We start from the raw sequence: 20,908 nt of genomic DNA, 5'->3' as shown, positions 1-20,908 counted from the left end.
CTATAAGATGCAAGATTTCCCAACATTGCATTTTGATTGGCAACAGATGACTCACGGTATCATCAGGTTACCCATCCCCATTTATATACCTCACAGGTGACTGGCACTCCAAAATGGTAAATTCCTTTGGAAATGGCCAAACCAGATTTTCTGTTGTTGTTGTTATGCACCTTCAAGTCGATTACAACTTATGAGGCTATGAACCAGTGACCTCCAATAGCATCTGTTATGAACCACCCTGTTCAGATCTTGTAAGTTCAGGTCTGTGGCTTCCTTTATGGAATCAATCCATCTCTTGTTTGGCCTTACTCTTTTTCTACTCCCTTCTGTTTTTCCCAGCATTCTTGTCTTTTCTAGTGGATCATGTCTTCTCATTATGTGTCCAAAGTATGATAACCTCAGTTTCATCATTTTAGCTTCTAGTGATAGTTCTGGCTTAATTTGTTCTAACACCCAATTATTTGTCTTTTTCGCAGTCCATGGTATGCGCAAAGCTCCAACACCACATTTCACATGAATTGATTTTTCTGTTATCTGCTTTTTTTTACTGTCCAACTTTCTATTTTCTAATACTGTCCAATTTTCTAGGATACTGGAAAACTGGCTGAGTGTTATACAGGAGACCCATACAAATGGCATTCTGAGAGGGAAGCTCCCAGAATCATTTAGTTGCATAGTTTCCTCATAGTACCTTTACTTCTCTTAGTTTACCCCTCCGCAAAACTGAGTGGTTTCAGAAGCCTCATGGTTTGTCCTTTCCTGTCTCACCACAATATTGGAGGCTTCCTCAGGACCTTTCTTGCACCCGGTAAGATAGGTTGTGTGTATCCAAACAAATGTGCAAAAGTGTGAGAGCATGGAGAGGCTATTTTCCTCACTCCTTGGCCTGAACAGCCTTTTGCTGATCTTGAATCTGACGTCTTGATGAATTTCCCTTTAGTCTGCTGTGTACAGAGAGACAGTGTGGTGTAGTGGTTAAGGCATTGGACTACGACCTGGGAGACCAGGGTTTGAATCCCCACATAGCCATGAAGCGCACTGGGTGACCTTGGGCCAGTCACTGCCTCTCAGCCTCATGAAAACCCTATTCATAGGGTCGCCATAAGTTGGAATCGACTTGAAGGCAGTACAACCAACCATACAGAGAGGGAGCTGAGATGGCAATGTCACCACCGGCAGCAGCCGTGCTATCTATGTCATGTCAAGAAAACCTGACTGCACCACCCATTATCACTATTCACCTCTTAGGCGAGGTCAGTTGGTGGGAAGCAAGCAAGAAGACAACTGGCTAACCAAAGAAAGATAGGAAGCTGCCTTATACTGAGTCAGACTGTTGGTTCATCTAGCTCAGTATTGTCTACACTGACTGACTGTAACTCTTCAGGGTTTCAAGCAGGATATTTCCACCTTTTTCTGGAGATAATAATAATAATAATAATAAATTTAATTTATGTGTCGCCTATCTGGCCAGTGGCCACTCTAGGCGACGTACATACAATAAATATAGCAAAATACAATACAAAAATACAGTGTAATAGTATAAATTATAAAACAAACAATACATAATAGGAGGCATGTAAACAAAAAATATTAAGCCTCCCCAGAAATCCCAAAAGCCTTATCAGGTAAATTATTTCTGATTGGCTGGAGATTTCAAGCAGTTGAGAGTTAACTGTCAGTCAGAGGTGAACTGTTCAGAAAGCAGTAGGAGTGGGTGATGGTTAGTGAGAATTGAGGGAGGAATTGAGGCCTATCTATCTATATATCCAGGGTATGATCAATAATTGTTGTCTGGTGAAGATCAGAAGGGGACCAGTGACTGAGTTAGTCTGAGGGGCTGTCCTGAAGTAAGATCTGTCAGAGGGATGAGACACAAGTGGGGGTATAACACTGGCTAAACTGTCCCACAGCCAGGAGTGCAGCCAGATGAGCTTTGGGGCACCGAGGCAGATTGGTTCCAATAGCTGACCTGGGTTGTGGAAGTAATTGATTGGGGTGGAGATTTAGGAAGATTGACCTTTAGGAAGATGTATTCTGTGTGAACTGGTGGCAGCAAAAGGGTTAAGGGTTTATGTGAAGTGAAGCTGAGGGACCAAGAGAAACCCTGACACCCTCAGTAAACCAAAATGTGCAGACACAGACAACACTATTGGTTTTACTGTACAATATGTTTTCTTTGAGGACAGTGATAACCGTAAAAGGTAGGTTATGCACTTAAGTGAGTGTCAAGTCTTGCACGAAGGGAAAAGAGTTATTCTGTTCATTTTCTATACATCCAAATTAATACACAAACTTTTTATTCCTGTATGAATTGACACTTGCTTAGGTGCATGGCGTACCTTTTATACTGTACATCCATTATCTACAGTTAGCAGCCAATGTCACAGAAGAAGGGACAGTTAGAAGTAGAAGATAACCTACAATTATGAGAAATGTAATAATTGCAGGCAAAGAGGCCTATTAAGCACACACCTGATTTCTTTAACAATCATGAAAATAAGACCAGTGCTGACAACAGAGAAAATAATTAGAAAATATCAAAGTGTGGAAACCAGTTCCTTATCCAACTGACAGCTTTCAGAGATGCCAGGGATTGAACTTGGAATGTTCTGCATGTAAGGCAGATGTTTTACCATGGAGCTATGGTTCTTCCCACGTTAAACTGCATGCCTGTGTGTACACTACCAAAGTGCAGGCATTTGCATTAGGAGCCAGAATGCAGTGTGCTCTTCTCCCACCTAAGAACAATAATGGAACGAGTTCACTGGCTGCTCCTTCTCTATGCCCAACAGGCTTGAATGGTAAAATTCTAATTGGGTACCAGCCTGGGAGAATACCGTCCCAGCCTCCCATCCCATGGAGGGCCTCAAACTGGTTGCTGAAGGCAGTGAAACCTGCAAAAGCTAATGAGCTAGCAAGACAAGGTGTTCCTTCTGGGAGTACCCAACTAGCAGTAAACAAGGGGGCCAGTGAAGCTGAGCAGTTCAAAACTTGTCCTTCCAAGCTCTCCTAGGGCAGATTAGGCCTGCCACGTACCAAAGAGGCGAACACCAGCTGAGAAATCCAACAGATTTGGCAGAGAGCAATGGCTTTGGGCAAAATGATCAGTGATGGAGGAGAAGAACTGGGTAGTTTAGAGCATCTCTCTTGTGGAACTTTGCAGCTGGCTTTCTGCAATACAGTTCCCACACACTAATCTCATTGGTAGGTGTGAATGATAAGAACATAAGAACATAAGAAGAGCCTGCTGGATCAAGCCAGTGGCCCATCTAGTCCAGCATCCTGTTCTCACAGTGGCCAACCAGGTGCCTGGGGGAAGCCCGCAAGCAGGACCTGAGTGCAAGAACACTCTCCCCTCCTGAGGCTTCCAGCAACTGGTTTTCAGAAGCATGCTGCCTCTGACTAGGGTGGCACAGCACAGCCATCACGACTAGTAGCCATTGATAGCCCTGTCCTCCATGAATTTGTCTAATCTTCTTTTAAAGCCATCCAAGCTGGTGGCCATTACTGCATCTTGTGGGAGCAAATTCCATAGTTTAACTATGCGCTGAGTAAAGAAGTACTTCCTTTTGTCTGTCCTGAATCTTCCAACATTCAGCTTCTTTGAATGTCCATGAGTTCTAGTATTAGGTTTTAGGCCCGGTTTTAGCACCGAGACAGCCTTGGTCGCCCTGTACGATGACTTATGTTGGGATAGGGACACTGCTCACTCCTAATTCTAGGTCATTAATGAACAAGTTGAAAAGTACAGGTCCCAATACCGATCCTTGAGGGACTCCATTTTCTACAGCCCTCCATTGGGAGAACTGTCCGTTTATTCCTACTCTCTGCTTTCTGCTTCTTAGCCAATTCCTTATCCACAAGAGGACCTCTCCTCTTATTCCATGACTGCTATGCTCCCTCAGAAGTCTTTGGTGAGGTACCTTGCCAAACGCTTTTTGAAGTCTAAGTACACTATGTCCACTGGATCACCTCTGATACAGCTTGAATGTTCAGTTTGTGGCATTTGGCTGGGGAAAAAGACAGGCCTTTGAATTGTGAGATCATTGGTATAGTACAGGCAAAGGAAACAGCTGTTAATAATGAAGGAAGCAGCATGTCCCTCCTATTGCCTCTTAAAAGCTAACATCCACAGGTATCATTTTTGGCTGATATATCTTCCTGTACTGTGGCTTCCTACACTGAAAAGTATTTGAACAAAGTTCACTTCACTGCTAGCTTTTTGCACATTATGGTCGTCTCAAGCAGCTGCTGGGCACAGATAATTGCAAATCTAGATGAACACACTTGGAGTGAAAAACGGGCTTCATTAGTGGAATGGACAACTTAAAAAAACAATGATGATTCCATCATTTTGGGGGGCACACGAGAAAGATGGTTGAAAGCACATCCTTAAACCATTGGTGTGAATTATCCCTGGAAAACCCAAAATGGAGAGATTCACAGATTTTTTCAGGATCTTTTGATTTTACAAGTAAATGAAACTTGCATTTTGAAGCATAGATACTTGCGTGTATGGAATTTTCCTTGCTCCTGCAGGCCAGTTTGAAATAACAGTAGAATTTCCTTAGCTCATCTCCTGTGGGACTTGCTCTGTGCAGGAAGCTGGCCGATATGGTAAAATAAAATTCATGTCTCTTCTTTCGACTGTTGGGTTCAAACATGAGCAATTTTTAGAATTTTAGGGGTCAGTATGTCTCAGACCAGCCTTTCCCAACATGGCACCCTCCAGATGTTCTTGGGCTGCTAACTCCCATCAGCCCCAGCCAGCATGGCCAATGGTTCAGGGGTGATGAAAGTTGTAGTCCAACAACATCTGGAGGGCATCAGACTGGGGAAGGCTGTCTTAGACTACGTATGTGCCAAACGTCAAACTTTCATGGTGGCCTGGAGAGAACTTAAGCTTGGAATCCTCTAGTTTGAGGGATAGTTGTATAATTGTTCCAGATGCAAGTTTCTAGTAATCGGAGTGTCTAGAGCAGCCTTTCCCAACCGGTGTGCCTCCAGATGTTGTTGGACCACAACTCCCATCAGCCTCAGCCATTGGCATTCTGAGAGGGAAGCTCCCAGAATCATTTAGTTGCATAGTTTCCTCATAGTACCTTTACTTCTCTTAGTTTACCCCTCCGCAAAACTGAGTGGTTTCAGAAGCCTCATGGTTTGTCCTTTCCTGTCTCACCACAATATTGGAGGCTTCCTCAGGACCTTTCTTGCACCCGGTAAGATAGGTTGTGTGTATCCAAACAAATGTGCAAAAGAGTGAGAGCATGGAGAGGCTATTTTCCTCACTCCTTGGCCTGAACAGCCTTTTGCTGATCTTGAATCTGACGTCTTGATGAATTTCCCTTTAGTCTGCTGTGTACAGAGAGACAGTGTGGTGTAGTGGTTAAGGCATTGGACTACGACCTGGGAGACCAGGGTTTGAATCCCCACATAGCCATGAAGCGCACTGGGTGACCTTGGGCCAGTCACTGCCTCTCAGCCTCATGAAAACCCTATTCATAGGGTCGCCATAAGTTGGAATCGACTTGAAGGCAGTACAACCATACAGAGAGGGAGCTGAGATGGCAATGTCACCACCGGCAGCAGCCGTGCTATCTATGTCATGTCAAGAAAACCTGACTGCACCACCCATTATCACTATTCACCTCTTAGGCGAGGTCAGTTGGTGGGAAGCAAGCAAGAGGACAACTGGCTAACCAAAGAAAGATAGGAAGCTGCCTTATACTGAGTCATACTGTTGGTTCATCTAGCTCAGTATTGTCTACACTGACTGACTGTAACTCTTCAGGGTTTCAAGCAGGATATTTCCACCTTTTTCTGGAGATGCCAGGGATTGAACTTGGAATGTTCTGCATGTAAGGCAGATGTTTTACCATGGAGCTATGGTTCTTCCCCACGTTAAACTGCATGCCTGTGTGTACACTACCAAAGTGCAGGCATTTGCATTAGGAGCCAGAATGCAGTGTGCTCTTCTCCCACCTAAGAACAATAATGGAACGAGTTCACTGGCTGCTCCTTCTCTATGCCCAACAGGCTTGAATGGTAAAATTCTAATTGGGTACCAGCCTGGGAGAATACCGTCCCAGCCTCCCATCCCATGGAGGGCCTCAAACTGGTTGCTGAAGGTTTTTTGCCTATTAGTGAGTATTATATGTGTATCAATCTTCAGAGACTTATGTTAATGGGGAAGTGAGCCAGTGAGGTCTGAGCTTCTTTTCTATCACCAAGGCATCTGAAGGCTGGTACATTTGCACCGTGATGGTGATTCTCTAATGTGGCAGGGCCTATGTTTGCTTGTTTTTTCCAGGTTTGGTCCTCCACTACTGATGCGAGAAGATAGAGCCATGTCATGGGATCAGCTGCAGCAGTGCATCCTGGGCAAAATTCGCTATCTTATGAGAAGGGAGGCCCAAGTGCAGGTGAGTCCATCCTGTTAGTCACAGACAGTAGAGTCTGCCCTATCTCTCCTGCTCTGAGCAGTAGGTGGGATATACTGAACAAAGGACAACAGCTTCGTAACAGAATGTCCTATACTCACAGCAAAATTTTAAGAAGGGAGAGTGCCAAGAGTAAGTAAGTATGCCAGGGAGCTTTTGGGCAGAGGGCAATGCCACTCCTCAACCCAAATCCCTTACAAATCTCTTTCCTAAGTAAGGAATCATGATGGAATTGGGAAAACTGCATTCATCCTTGGGCAACTCTTGGGCTGTAGCTCTATGTATGTATGTATGTATTACCTGCAATGTAAGTGCCCTTCATTGGCGAGGATCTTCAGGTGGTGTACAAACATACAGTTAAAACAATAAATTTAGTCAATGCATTTTAAGCCTTAGGCAATACCTCAAATAAAAATCCAACCATCGCCCTAAGTAATGCAACCCAAGCCAGCACCAGACAGAACAGCATCAAACTCTGCTGAAAACCTGAGTGATGAGATGTTTCTTAAGATTCTGTCAGAAACTCAGTAACGTGGGTGACAACCAAACCATCCTGGGTGAGGTCCAAGGTTTTTTAAAGCAGATTTTCCAGTTGCACAATTTCCCTGTCGGACACCCCACACTAAAAAACAAAACAGAACAAACACAAAGTGTGAATTGTTCTTTGCTTACACCCTGTATCTGTGGTGGGTTTTACGTATAAGTCGACTATACAGGGACAATTGATTTATGAATCTGCCTTAATTCAGGTAAAGAGGCAAAAAAGGCGCACTTTAAGGATATTGACAAGGATCTGACAAAACATTACCTGCCGGAAGATGAAGGTGAAAAAGAGGACATTCTGGCCCAAAAGAAGAGAGTGTTCGTTTTAATTTGGTTTGGGTGCTTGGTTTTAAGTATGGAAACTGAGTGCATTCTACCTTTATATATGTTGCGTACATGCTGTCCTTGACACTGCTTAAGTCATTTAAGTGCTTAATAAACACATAAAAATAAGTTGTCTAATTTACACCCCTTTTTCAAATTGCCCACTATCAGCTTTCCTACTGCACAATTTTTTCCACCTCCACATTTTGTGTCCAACTGTATGCTTAAAAAAACCCCTTGGTGTGGTCATTCCACAGATGGGGTATCACCACTGGGAAGGCCACCCCTGCACCACTCCAGGCGTCTCCTGTTGATGGGACCATGAGCAGTGTCTCCCCCCCCCCGGCTGGCTGGCTAGGCAGCAGATCTCAAACCTCTGTCTAGCAGGTACCAAGAGAAGCACTCCTTCAAAGTATTTGGGCCCCAGGTTTTGTAGGGCTTTATATTATGACATGAAACCTTGAATTGTTCCCAGTTGTATATTGGCACAGAATCGGTGCTGATATCACCTAATTAGTGCATATGGTGCTTTCCTATGTGTAAGAGAACAGGTCCCTGCCTTGGCAAGCTTACCATTTAAAATTTAATGCAAGGAAATGACAGAGGAAAAGAAAGAGGCAGAGAAAGAATGTGCATTATTTCCATTACACATTAATCGGCTTAATTACGACAAGGCATGGTGACAAGATTATAAACTTTTGATTTAGTTCTAAAGACACTAAAATTCCTCATAGGGAGAAATGATTAATTTAAAATGTTATATTAATTTTTGTGTGTGTGTATGTTACTCGCCTTTTGGAGTTGTTCTAAGTGGGTAGCATTTTAATTAAATTACAGCTTATTAAATCATAATCAGATGCCACAAGGGACCTAAAATTAAATTCCTGTGCAAAATGAAGATTGATTATTGAATCCAGATCCAGGGTAGTCACTTGCAGATATTTGGTGGGTCTTTTTCTCTGGCATGATTGATACTATGTAGTACTCCTGAAGAGGAGAGAATCCTACTTCTGGCCCTGTAGTCCCCTCTGTTTCTTTCAAACAGAACATTTGGAAATAGAAACTGCAGCAATAAACACTATGGATTGCATACACTTAGCTGAAAAAGCATTCTCAGGGGTTGTATATTTATAAATATACATTTCCCCCTTCTGTGTTCGTACTGAATGTTTGACAAGGAATCATGTCTTCCCTTTTTTATGTTGTACTAGTCGGTGGCTCTTGTGTGCGGGTGTGTGTGCAGCAGAAGCAGTGGTGGCAACAGTAAGTTGAGCTTGTTGGGGGATGGGGGCAAGGTGAGATGGCCACTGCGAGGTCAGGGGAACTCCAGGGCAGCAGTGTCCCCACAGATGCATGTGAATCTGCAGGGCTGCTGTCCCAGAGCTCCCCCAGGCTCACCCCATCTTGATGAGCGCAGCATGATCATTGGGAGGATGCCACTGCTTCTATCCCAGTGCTAGTGAATTTCCCATTGTGATGAGGAGTGGCGGGGACTCCTTCATTGTGTTTCTCTGTGCCCACATTGGTGGTGGCCGGGATGTGCCACTTTATATTTGTCCCAAGTACAACGCTCTAATTTTTCTCATACTGTAAGAAAGAATAGCTGCTATTCCTAATTTATATGGGTGAAAGCAAAGAACATCAACATGACTCAACTGGTCCCTCATGAGCACTGTGACTGGGGGTGTCTTCTCATTTTTTTGCTGAAGGCTTTGATAAGCCCCCCTTGGATAACTGTAGCAGATATTTCCTTGCGCTTGATCCCTGTGTAGGACCCAGCACTTGCCTCCCCCTCTTATGTGTGTTGATAGCAGTTTGATGCATTCATTTTCTTCAGCTATCTTTTGGAAGAGCAAGAAGAAATATATTGATAGTGCAGACTGCAGCATTTCCCGTTGATCTGTGAAGTCCATTATCTGGTGGCCAATAATAATGAATTGTTCAGAAGAAAATAATGCCCCTCTTTAATGTGCCTAGTCAATGAATCAAGGCATGGGGACCAATTTATCCTTCCGGATCCCAGCAGCTGCCTTAAAACATGACATTAGCTCACATGCAGTTTATGCTGTTTTTGTTTCAATTTACCTTCATTCTGTCCATCTAAACAAAACTTGATTACCTTCATTCCAATTTCCTTCCCACTGGGATATCTCCTAGGATGGACTCAAAAGCCAAATATTGCTTGGCAAGAAAAGGGCGAGCTAAAAAAAGAATTAAAAATAATTAGACCATCAGTGCATGCCAGTCAGTGTATCAGACTAGATGGACTGATCGTGTAATTGTGTGGCAGCTTCCAATGTTTCTATTCATGATTCTGACTTTGGCTTCATATGAATATTTATTAGATCCTCCCCAGACTGATTTGTGTTTCTTAGATGTTTCAATACCTGACATCAGTGGGTTGCATGTAATAGACCCACTATTGCTATTTTCTCACTCGTTGATCATAATTACAAAGGCACTAGATAAAACTGAATTGCTGAACCGTTGCCTGGCCGCGACAATGGACTGGATGAGAGTTAACAAACTGAAGCTCAATCCAGACAAGACTGAGATGCTGTTGGTGGATGGGTTCTCTGATTGGATGGTGGATATATACCCTGTCCTGGACGGGGTTACACTCCCCCTAAAGGACCGGGTTCGTAGTCTGGGAGTCTTTTTAGACTCTTCCCTCTCACTTGAGGCTCAAGTAGCCTCGGTGGTTAGGAATGCGTTTTACCAACTTCGGTTGGTAGCCCAGCTACGTCCCTATTTGAGTAAAGAGGACCTTACATCAGTGGTACATGCTCTGGTAACCTCACGTTTGGATTACTGTAATGCGCTTTACGTAGGGCTACCTTTGAAGACAGTTCGGAAGCTACAACTAGTGCAAAATGCGGCGGCCAGATTGCTGACAAGGACCAAGCGGTCCGAGCATATAACACCTGTTCTGGCCAGCTTGCACTGGTTGCCAGTATGTTTCCGGGCTAGATTCAAAGTGTTGGTATTAACCTATAAAGCCTTATACGGTGCGGGACCACGATACCTTGCGGAACGCCTCTTCCGATATGAACCGGCCCGTGCACTACGTTCTGCTACGAAGGCCCTCCTCCGGGTTCCAACTCACAGGGAGGCCCGGAGGGTGATGACAAGATCTAGGGCCTTCTCAGTGGTGGCCCCCGAACTATGGCACAGTCTCCCCGAGGAAGTACGCCTGGCGCTGACTCTGCTCTCCTTCCGGCGCCAGGTCAAAACCTTCCTATTCTCTGAAGCATTTTAAGTTACACTGATTTACTTTTTAAAATGTTTATTGTATTGGATTGATGATTGTATTTTAGTATTATTTTGTTATTCATTGTATTTTTATGCTATTTTATGTTCACCACCCAGAGAGCTATTGCTAGTCGGGCGGTATATAAATTTAATAAATAAAATAAATAAATAAATAAATAAATAAATAAAAATAAAACGCACCAGCCATAGGCCTGGGTGTTTGCAGTGATCTGGCCTGTAAGGGCAAGTGTCTGCACAAACAAGAGCAACTGGGCATTTCTACTGTTTGTTCTGCACTTTATTCTCTCCTCTTGCTGTAAAGGCAATGGCAGCAGCAGTAGCAGCAGCTCATCTTGCAAAAGAGTCACGGAGAGTGGAAAGCCAGCAGCATGGTTCATCCACAAGGGACCCATCCCATAGCTGCTTGACATGAAATATTAAGATGGAGCTACCTAGCAAGTTCATGCTTCTCGCAAGAGGCATCAAGAGCCAAGACATTCTCCCCACTGTGGACCAGGCAACAAGGGGAGGTTTGCTGTCCATTAAGTCTTAATGAATTGGCTTCATAACAACCAGCTTCGAAATGAACTATCCAACTGCAGCACCTTGGCCCAAACTGTAAGGACTCAAGCGGGGAAGCTCCCTGCTGACTTCACTGTCCCCCCCCCCAATTCTTTTGGTTGTCACTTTGAAATGTGGAGCATGGCAACACTCACAGAGGCAGCAAATGTTGGAACTCAAAGGAAAGCAATTATGCCAGCATTGAATTCACTGTTTAAATACCTTTCTCAGACAGGATGAGGGAAATAGTTTGTGTCTGATTTTGGTAAAGGGTGGATACTTCCAGCACTTGAGTTAGCCATGGGGCTTTCCTGTACCCTAAGCAGTGTGTGGGGCTTTTCTGTACCACTGAGGATATGATTCTGTTCTCTGTTGTGTAACCAAGCCTCTTCTCATCCAAGAAAAACTCAATGGCCCCAGCCAAAAGCCCATTAACCTTACTCTTACTGGCATTAATCAGCTGGGGCATGAATTCAACTTGATATACAGTGCTGTGTGTGCGTGTGCCTTGAACTGAAAGGCCCTGCAGTTAGGGTTCATTGCTTGTCCTGTGCCACCCAGGCTCTGGTTCCACCGTAAACCTGCTGGACTGAGCTCTGTAGTTTGATGGCCATTGAGGCTGCTATACTAGCCTGCCTGAGCATTGTCAGCTGACCTTATGATCTGTCCGTCTCCACCATGCCCTATAAAGCTATAGGTCTAGAGCATGCTCCTTAGTTGTCCCTGCTGTGAGGACACTGCCTAAGTTCCTGCTCCCTTCTCCTGATCGCTACCTTGGATCTTAATCCCAGCCTTGCTTTGACTAAGCACCTGCTTCTGGCCATCCTGATTCTCTGTTGCAGCCTTGTCCAACTTGGTACCTTTAAGTTGTTTTGGACTGCAATTCCTATCAGCCCCAGACAGCATGGCTAATGGTCAGGGATGATGGAAGCTGAAGTCCAAAATATCAGAGGGCACCAGGTTAGAAAAGGCTGTTGTACTGATTCCTTGGATCTTGACCTCTGCCCAGTTTTGACTATATGTCTGCCTCGGCCCCTCTAACCCTTGTTTTCTGCTCTGGAACTCAGCCCAAGGCTGTTGTGGACCATGCACCTGCTTCTCGCCCACTTGGACTGACCACCATCTCCCTCTCTTAGTGTCCTGGAACCTAACTTGCTAGATCCTGACCCTTGTCAAGACCTGATGCATGCACATGGCAACCTTCACCACGCCAAGCATTTTGTTCACACTGTCAAGGGAACAACACTGAGATGGTAAATGCAACTGAGAGAAGTGGCTGCCTCTGACACCCCTCATATAGACATTGTGTTGACTGGGGGCTCTAAGTAGGATTGGACCTGTGTGATTTTTATCAACAAAACATTGTGCAAAAGCATCACAGTGAGGTGAAGATGTTTCATGCTCTGGTGACTCTTCTTTAGGGTCCAACAGCTGATGTGTTATTTGGCTCAGATAGATGGGATTCTTTTGATGTGATGGTGGTGCAGAAAAAAATGTTTTTACCTCTACTGTCATGGGCCTCTTGAATGCTCAGGCAGATTCAATGCAAGTTTTCTGCCACTTACACGAAAATAATCTCTCAGCCCAATTCATTCCACCAAATCCCTCAGAAAACCAATGAGCTGGTGTTCTTGCAGGGCTGGGACAGAGGGTGATGGAAGGCAACTACCCTAATAGCTCCTGCCACCCACTTATTCTAAGAGCTGACCAAGGCATCAACGAAACCACCGCTAATATCCTCTTCCATATCACACTCCCTAAGTTTTTGGAGGTAGGCTGTTCTAATTGCAAAGGTCAACGGCCATATTAACACTTGCCTTCATCAGGTAATAACCAGACTATGATAGGGTCCTTAGTTCAATGTGTCATGATTCTGAGTGGCAAACATAATTTTTAACATTTCATGTGGAGAGCCCTTAGTAAATGTCAGCAACTGGCCTTCCATGTCTCAGGCAAGTGGCTGTCATTTTCTTTCCTGGGGTGTTAGGAACTTGGGAGTGTACTTTGTCCAGGAGAATATTGTGGTAGGAAAGAACAGTAAGGTGAAGAACCAATTTGAGATTTTTGGTGTGCACGGGACTGCTAGTTGCAGAACAAGAAAAAATTGGATTGTTATTTATTTAACAAAATTTATTTAGCAAAATTTATTTAACAAAATTTATCACTTAACTGTAAATAAAGCATCTAAATGGTTTACAAAGAATATAAAATCAACATTAAAATTGTCAATAAAAATTAACATTAAAAACAAGTTTATAAAAAGCAAAATGAATAAAAATCAGCAGCTGAAAGTATGCATTCTAAGCTAAAATTACAGATTAAAATATGCAGCTTTTCATGTCTGGGTAGGATTGTCTAAACAGAAAAAAATTAGTTGGTGCCAAAAAGAAGAGAGGGAAGCCCCCTGCCAAATATCAATAGGCAGGGAGTTCCAGAGTGTTGGAGCTGCTGCACTATTTGATGGGTTCTTTACAAATGCAGAATGAACTTTATGTGGCACTTGTAAAAATGCCGGTTCCACAGATCAAAGTGGTTGAATGGGCACATGTAAAATAAGACACTCCTTCAAGTAAACTGGTCCCCAGCTGTTAAGGGTTTTATATATTTATATATTAATAGTAACACTTTGGCCCTGTAATAAATTGGCAAACACTGCAAATTTCTGACCAGGGGTGTTACATGCTGACAGGGTCTCAGTCAGCAGTTATGTTGCAGCATTTTGCACTAGCTGCAGTTTCCAGATCAAGTGCAAGGGAATCCCCACATAGAACATATTGCAGTAATCCAGTCATGAAGTCACCATTGCTTGAACTACTGTGGTTGAGCTCTCCTGGTCCAGGAATGGTCACAGCTGTCGTACCTGCCAGAGCTGAAAGAGGGCACTTACAGCCATCAAGGCTACTGGGCCTTCAGTCACAAAGCTGGATCCAGAAGCATTCCCAATCTGAATACATGCTCCTTCAGGGGGAGTGCAACCTCATTCAGTGTGGGCAGTTGGCACGTTTCTGAGACACACAAGCCACTCACTTACAGTGCCTCCATCCTTATATGGGAATTGATTGAGTTATAGAGAATAGCAAGCTGAAGATGGAAGCCCACGTGGCACTGCCAAATATAGCCTTTCCCCTCAACTGTAGAGATCTCTTCTGCTATGTCTCTTGCCTGGCTATAGCAGACTGTGAGCCCTCTGACCAGGGACTGTGCCACATGTGTGTTCAGTGGAGTTGCCATGGCATTTATGCGCTAAATCAATGTTGGTTGGGGATAGGAGCAGAAAGCACATCTCAGAAAGGATATTGTAGAGCTGGATTGGTGTTGGAAGTGGGGCAAGAGCAACTCCTGTTTGGATTCTTTTGTGTGTATTCCAGAAGGAAGATAGAGTTAGGGTCCTCCAGCTGGCTAGGCTTGCCTACCTTTACCTGTGCTGTTCTTTACCTAACTTCCTTCTGTTGTAAATGGATATGCTCAGGGAAGCTGACCTGCCCCTCCTTCCTTTGTCTTTCTTCTACTGTCCGAGGAGAGAGGAGACATCTTTGTCTTTGCTCTCTCTCCTGAGCCATGAGGGCAATACCCACGTCTGGGCATTGTGCCTTCACTTACCCAGTTCTAGCTAACTATGCCTTTCCTATCTACTATGTATTTCTATAAATAAAGTAGCTTTTCTCATTTTACTATGTCTTCTCAGTGATCTAAATGCAGGGTAAAAGCCTGCTTCTAAGGTAAATACACACACTGGCACACACGCAGCTCAGATGTTGAGTATCTCTGCATATTTCCATAATAATAGGGTTCAGAAAAGGGCAGTGAAAATAATCAGGGGTGGAGCATTTTCTCTGTAAGAAAATGGTGCCTGAGGACAAGCAATGTGATAGAGGTTTATAAACCTGTGCATGTTGCGGAGAAACCTGGGGCCATCTGATGAATCTGAATATTGGAAGTTTCAGGACAGGCAAAAGAAAGTATTTCTTCACACAGCGCATAGTTAAACTATGGAATTTGCTACCACAAGATGTTGGGACGTCCACCAATTTGGATGACTCTGAAACGGGATTAGGCATGTTTGTGGAGAATAAGGCTATCCATGGCTACTAGTCGTCACAGTGGCCATATGCATAATGCAGATTTCAGACACAGTGTGCCTCTCAGTATTAGTTGCTAGGGAGCAACAATGGGAGAAGGATATTGCCCAAATGTCCTGCTTATGGACTTCCAGGAGGGATCTGTTTGGCCACTGTGGGACACAGGATGGTGGAGCAGGTCCAGCTGGACTCTTCTTAGGGCTCAGCCAGATGCCCTTTGTATTGTGGATTCATCATTGTTCATGGGAATGGCTGTAGCTCAGTGGTAGAGCATCTGCCTTGCATGCAGAAAGTCCCAGGATCGATCCCCAGGTAGGCCTGGGAGCGACTCCTTGTCTGAAACCCTGGAGAGTTGCTGCCAGTCATTGTAGACAACACGGAGCTAGGTGGACCAGTGGGTCTGACTCAATGGAAGGCAGCTTCCCATGCTTCTGTCTGTGATCATGATAGCATTGAGACAGTCATACATGACCCTGTTTTCAATACTAATTTTAATTTTTTAAATTGTGTTTTAAATTGTTTTTAAAAGATGTGTTTTAAATTTGTATATTTGTTTTAATGTTTTTAGTTACTGTAAACTGCCCAGAGAGCTTCGGCTATGGGGCGGTATATAAATACAATCAATCAGTCAATAAGTAAATAAAATTATGGGCCTGCAGAAGTTTTGGGGCACTCGTACTGCTTCATTTCCAATCAGTGCACATCCTGTAAATTCCTGCTGAAGTCCTGTAACTTTTCATACCACAAATGCTCTAGTTGTTTCTTGGGGGGAGTGCGAGTATCCTGCTTTTGTTGCGTTATGGCACCTCTGGACAGCAATAATATGGTAACATTGGGGAAGCATTGCAGAACAACTAATAAAGCAGAATACATCCACCACTAATACACTATTATTGTGTCAAGAGCAAGTTTCAGAATACACCTGTACCCCTCCCCAACTACCAGTCTGGAGGGGCCCTCTTAAGATAAGGATGCTTGGAGCAAAGCCAGCGAGAGAGTGGAACTGATTGCAACATCCACATATCCTCCTCTTCCTGCTGTTAGGAGTGGCTGTCTGATATGCAATGCACTTTACCAGTGATACATCCCTCCCCCTTGACCCATTCTTGTGTTTCTACTGAAAAGGAAGCCCATCTACTTAAAGAGCTAACAAGCTCCCTTGTAACTTAACTTGGCTTGTTCTGGGCTCGTGGTTCTGAAGAGCTGTTTTCATTTCATTAGGTTTAATTAAAACATGCGGGTATTTAATTAACTTTGTGGCCCTCTGCTGCTTTCATGGTTGCCGGGGGATATTTATAGAAGTGCAGCTAACAGAACCAGCTGGCCTTTTGGAGGCACAAAAGTGGAGCTGATGGGGCAGGCTGCTGTGTGAAAAGACCCAAAGCAAGCAAATGGCAGGGAGGTGGGGAAAAGAGAGAGATACACACACGCGGGCGCAGACGCTTGCGTGAGAGAGAGAGAGAGAGAGAGAGAGAGAGAGAGAGAGAGAACAAAGGTCCCTTGCAGTACTACTTCTCTCTCCAAGGTTAACAGAAGCAGAATGTTATACAACATAACTAATCAATTTACATAATGCATGTTTTGAATTGATTGATTAGAATTGATAATGTTTGCAAATTCTGGAATGTATCTTTCTTCAGCAGAGAATTTGGGATATACATACACACCACATCATATAATACACACAAGTCTGGATAAATCTCTGCCTGGGATGTGGTACAGCTGAGCTTGGTAGTAAATATGCCTCTATCCTATGAATGCCATGACCAGGTACTTTGATGTTATTCCTGTAGCTCGATGGTGATGGTGGGGATACCCAGGTATGAAGTCTTGAACCCTTGGAGAGGACATACCCATTCCAAGGAGAGGTTGCCCTCTCCAATCCCCATTGTGCCCAGTGTCCTGTGCTTGCCTCCAAGGTGGTATCATGTGAAGGAATGGACTGGGAAACATTTAGATCTCAGCAAGAATGTGTGTTTTTCCCACTGGGGAAATGAGGAATCCGTCTTCACAATAAATATCTACCTGCCTGAGGTCCCCTGGTGCTGTGTCCTGGATAGGGATGTGCTAGAATTCCGCCCAATTCAGATTTGGTACTGAATTTTCCATTAATTTACTTATTCTCAATTGTGGAGGGTCAGATTTTAGTGTAGTGAACTACAGCTATTTTTGAAAAGAGACTTTTTAAAAAAAAATCTGCCTCTAAAACATCGATTGTAAGAATAATTTTTCCTTTTAAAAATTGATATTTTCTTCAAAGTATCAATATTTTTAAAGGAATATCAATATTTTCTTTTAAAATATTGATATTAATATTGATAATTTTTCCAATAAAATGCAAAGATGTATCACTGAACACTAAAGTCAGGATCATTCAGACCATGGTATTCCCGATCTCTATGTGTGGATGTGAAAGTTGCGACAGTGAAAAAAGAAGATAAGAGAAAAATCAACTCATTTGAAATGTGGTGTTGGAGGAGAGCTTTGTGCATACCATGGACTGTGAAAAAGACAAATAATTGGGTGTTTGAACAAATTAAACCAGAACTGTCACTAGAAGCTAAAATGATGAAATTGAGGTTATCATACTTTGGACACATCATGAGAAGACATGATTCACTAGAAAAGACCATAATGCTGGGAAAAACAGAAGGGAGTAGAAAAAGAGGAAGGCCAAACAAGAGATGGATTGATTCCATAAAGGAAACCACAGACCTGAACTTACAAGATCTGAACAGGGTGGTTCACGACAGATGCTCTTATTTATTTATTTATTGTATTTATATACAGCCCCATAGCCGAAGCTCTCTGGGCGGTTTACAGTACCTAAAAACACATATGGAGGTCACTGATTCACAGGGTTGCCATAAGTCGTGGTCGACTTGGAGGCACGCAACAACAACAAAAAATTTCCAAGCCCAAAAAAACACTGATCAGTAAAGCAGCTGATAGTGGGTAAAAAACAAACTCGAATCCATGTCAGACTGTTAGGTTGATGAAATGCTTTCAAACCAGCACCAGTCAACGGATTCTATCCCTAGTCCTGGAGCTGTTCTTCAGTTGATATTTGGAGATGTGTTCGCTCCACAATGGTTTTCTGGTACCCTGAATCCTGCTTCCAGGTGGCAGATACTTAGAGCTCAGAACCAATTTATTTTCCTTGAGCTTGGAGGATGAGGCGCTCAGCTGTTGCCCTGTGTAGGTCAATAGATGGCTGTTTAGGGGCTCTCGCATAAGGAGGTGGGGGAAATCCTTTCCCGTATCTCTCATTCTCCGATGCTTTTCTGTGCATAGAAATGCTCCAAATTGCAGCACAGTTTTATCGATTGATTATGTAAAAGTGGAGTTTGGTGTTGCTTCCTCAACTCCATGCGGATGGGGATTTAATGAAGCTAATTTTGAAATGACACCAACTCTTGCAGGAAGAAGCTATGTGAGGTGAGTTGAAGCAGGAGAAGGGCAGAGTTGTTGGTTGCTCTACGTTCACGTCCTAAATTCAGGCAGCACTCAGGTGGGGGGCACATCACTCTTTCTGACATCTATCTAAGATAACTGTGGATTATAATCTGAACAGTGTCAAGATAATGGATTCATATTTGTCCCCTCATCAGGTCTCATTACAGTCTCTGTCAAGAAGATGAGGAAGCTGGACACAAAACATAATGAATTCCGGAATGTATTGGCTAATCACACTCTGGTTTTAATGACAAAACAGCATTACAGAGGGGGAGAGAGGAGTAAATTAGTCCATTTGTATGACAATTGGGAAATTGCAAGCGGCACCAGGGGCAAAAGGTTGTACAATGCGAAATAATTTTCAGATGGAGCGGAAGCCAAGTGAGATTGTGGTGGTATCTGGGATCCGTCTGCCTGCACGAACATGCTCTTTATTTTAAGTGCATTATCAGGCTCACACTCTTTGTTTTAGATTAATTAATCCACAATACTGAGGCCTCCTATGGAAATTAAAAGCATGGCTCCGCTCATAAGCATGCACTGAAAGAGTGGAGACAGCTTTTTTTGTCACTCTTTCTTTAACCGCCTTGAAAGTTTGAATAAAATTGTTGCTCTGAGATTTATTACCCATTATTTATCCTGACATTAGGATGGGTGGGCCCATGACAGGGCTATAAAGAGAAACAGTAACATTGCAAGGAATACTCCCCCTCCCCCGTGGGACCCCACTCAGTGGCAGCCACACACAGTCCAGTGTTGGGAACAGATTTTGCCCAGCACTACAGTTGCTATCTAGAGGAGAGAGAAAGATACGTGTTGTTCAGTGACATAAGTAGGGGCTAGAACTGTACCTGGTTTCCTAACACAAGGCAGTATACATGTGCTGTACATTTTTATTGCTATGTAGAAATTATCCCTGTGTTGGAAAAGTATCAAATGTTCTTCATAGACCCTTAGGTACAGGCATGACTTTTCAACAGCTCTTTGACGGGGATGCATCTCCAGTTTAAAGGGATCCCAGAGCTAGAGAAGATTCCCTGGCCTGAAACCTTGGAGAGCTGCTGTCAGTGATAGGAGACAATTCTGTGCTTGATGGACCCAGTGGGCTGACTTCATACATTCAAATCACAAGAGTCTATCCATATCTTTTAGTGTAATGCAACCTATATGGGGCATTTATCAAAGGTAGCTATAAACAAATTGCGGAATTGCCTTTGGGGAGTGTCTATTTTGCACATATCTTGGGAACTCACAGTAGTAGCAACCAGGACCATAAAAGGCTGCTTTAGACTTTAGTCAGACCATCTGTGACATTTAGTCATTGGTCCATCTATCTCAGTAGCTCTCCAACAGTGGCTCTCCAGGGATTCAGGTGGGGTTCTCTTCCAGTGCTACCTGGAGATTGCAGGCATTGAACCTGGGACCTTCTGCGTGCAAAGTGGGTGCTCTGCCACTGAGTCACGTAGGCCCTTCCTTATGAAGGCTGGACAGTTTAAGTCTAAGATATACGAGTAGTGTTTAGTTCAGATAATATATTTTTATGGATCTTAAGATACAGATGTGGCATCCAAAAAACGCACATCGCATTCCATGCAAGGGCCAAACTAGATGTGTGGTGCAACTCTGCGTATGTTAAATACATGCTTGCCCTGTGCATGTATAAAGTGGGGCAGAGGAGGGATAATCCTTTTGCTTAAGCAGCTTTCCCCCAGTCCAGTTCTAATATAGGAAATGGGCTGGATGGGGAGAAAATGGCTTAAACCTAAAGCTATGGAAGGTAGTGAGGAGGAAATGCTGCCATGATTAAGAGTGGCTAAGAGCATGAACTGTGAAGTCCAACTTTCATGTTGGCCATGAACTCATTAAGCAGCCTTAGACTGCCCCTTATTATCCCAGCCCCAGCCCCATGTCCACAATAATGGGTCACAAATATTGTAGCTTACATGGTTGTTCAAAAGCTGGGATAGAACCTGTGGCCCTCTGGCTCTTGTTGGACTACAGCTCCCATCATCCCTGACCATTGATCATGCTGACTGGGGCTGATGGGAGTTGGAGTCCAACAACATCTGGAGGGCCACAGCTCTAAGACTATCCTGCTCTAAGGATAAGTGAAATAATAATGTATGTGAAGTGTCTGAGTACTTCAGAAATGAGCTACATCAACAATCCTATTGTTGTTATATGTCTTTAAGTCAATTACAACTTATGGAGACCCTATGCATCTTTTTTGGATATATTCATAGGGTTTTCATG

General features: G+C 43.6%; 1 protein-coding gene across 4 annotated transcripts in view; it reads left to right on the top strand.

Moving 5' to 3' along the window:
• The window catches only part of USP43 (ubiquitin specific peptidase 43), a 146,607-nt gene that overhangs the window by 110,345 nt on the left and 15,354 nt on the right, over positions 1-20,908 (top strand). For all 4 annotated transcript variants that reach the window (XM_061616494.1, XM_061616493.1, XM_061616496.1 and 1 more), the window contains one exon: positions 6,311-6,422. In XM_061616494.1, coding sequence (XP_061472478.1) covers positions 6,311-6,422 — 112 coding nt within the window. The remainder of the gene's footprint in view (positions 1-6,310; positions 6,423-20,908) is intronic.

This window comes from Rhineura floridana, chromosome 3 (assembly GCF_030035675.1).
Source record: "Rhineura floridana isolate rRhiFlo1 chromosome 3, rRhiFlo1.hap2, whole genome shotgun sequence".
NCBI lineage: Eukaryota > Metazoa > Chordata > Lepidosauria > Squamata > Rhineuridae > Rhineura > Rhineura floridana.
The sequence above is the reverse complement of the archived record's forward strand: the minus strand, read 5'-3'. Positions and strand labels throughout refer to the sequence as shown.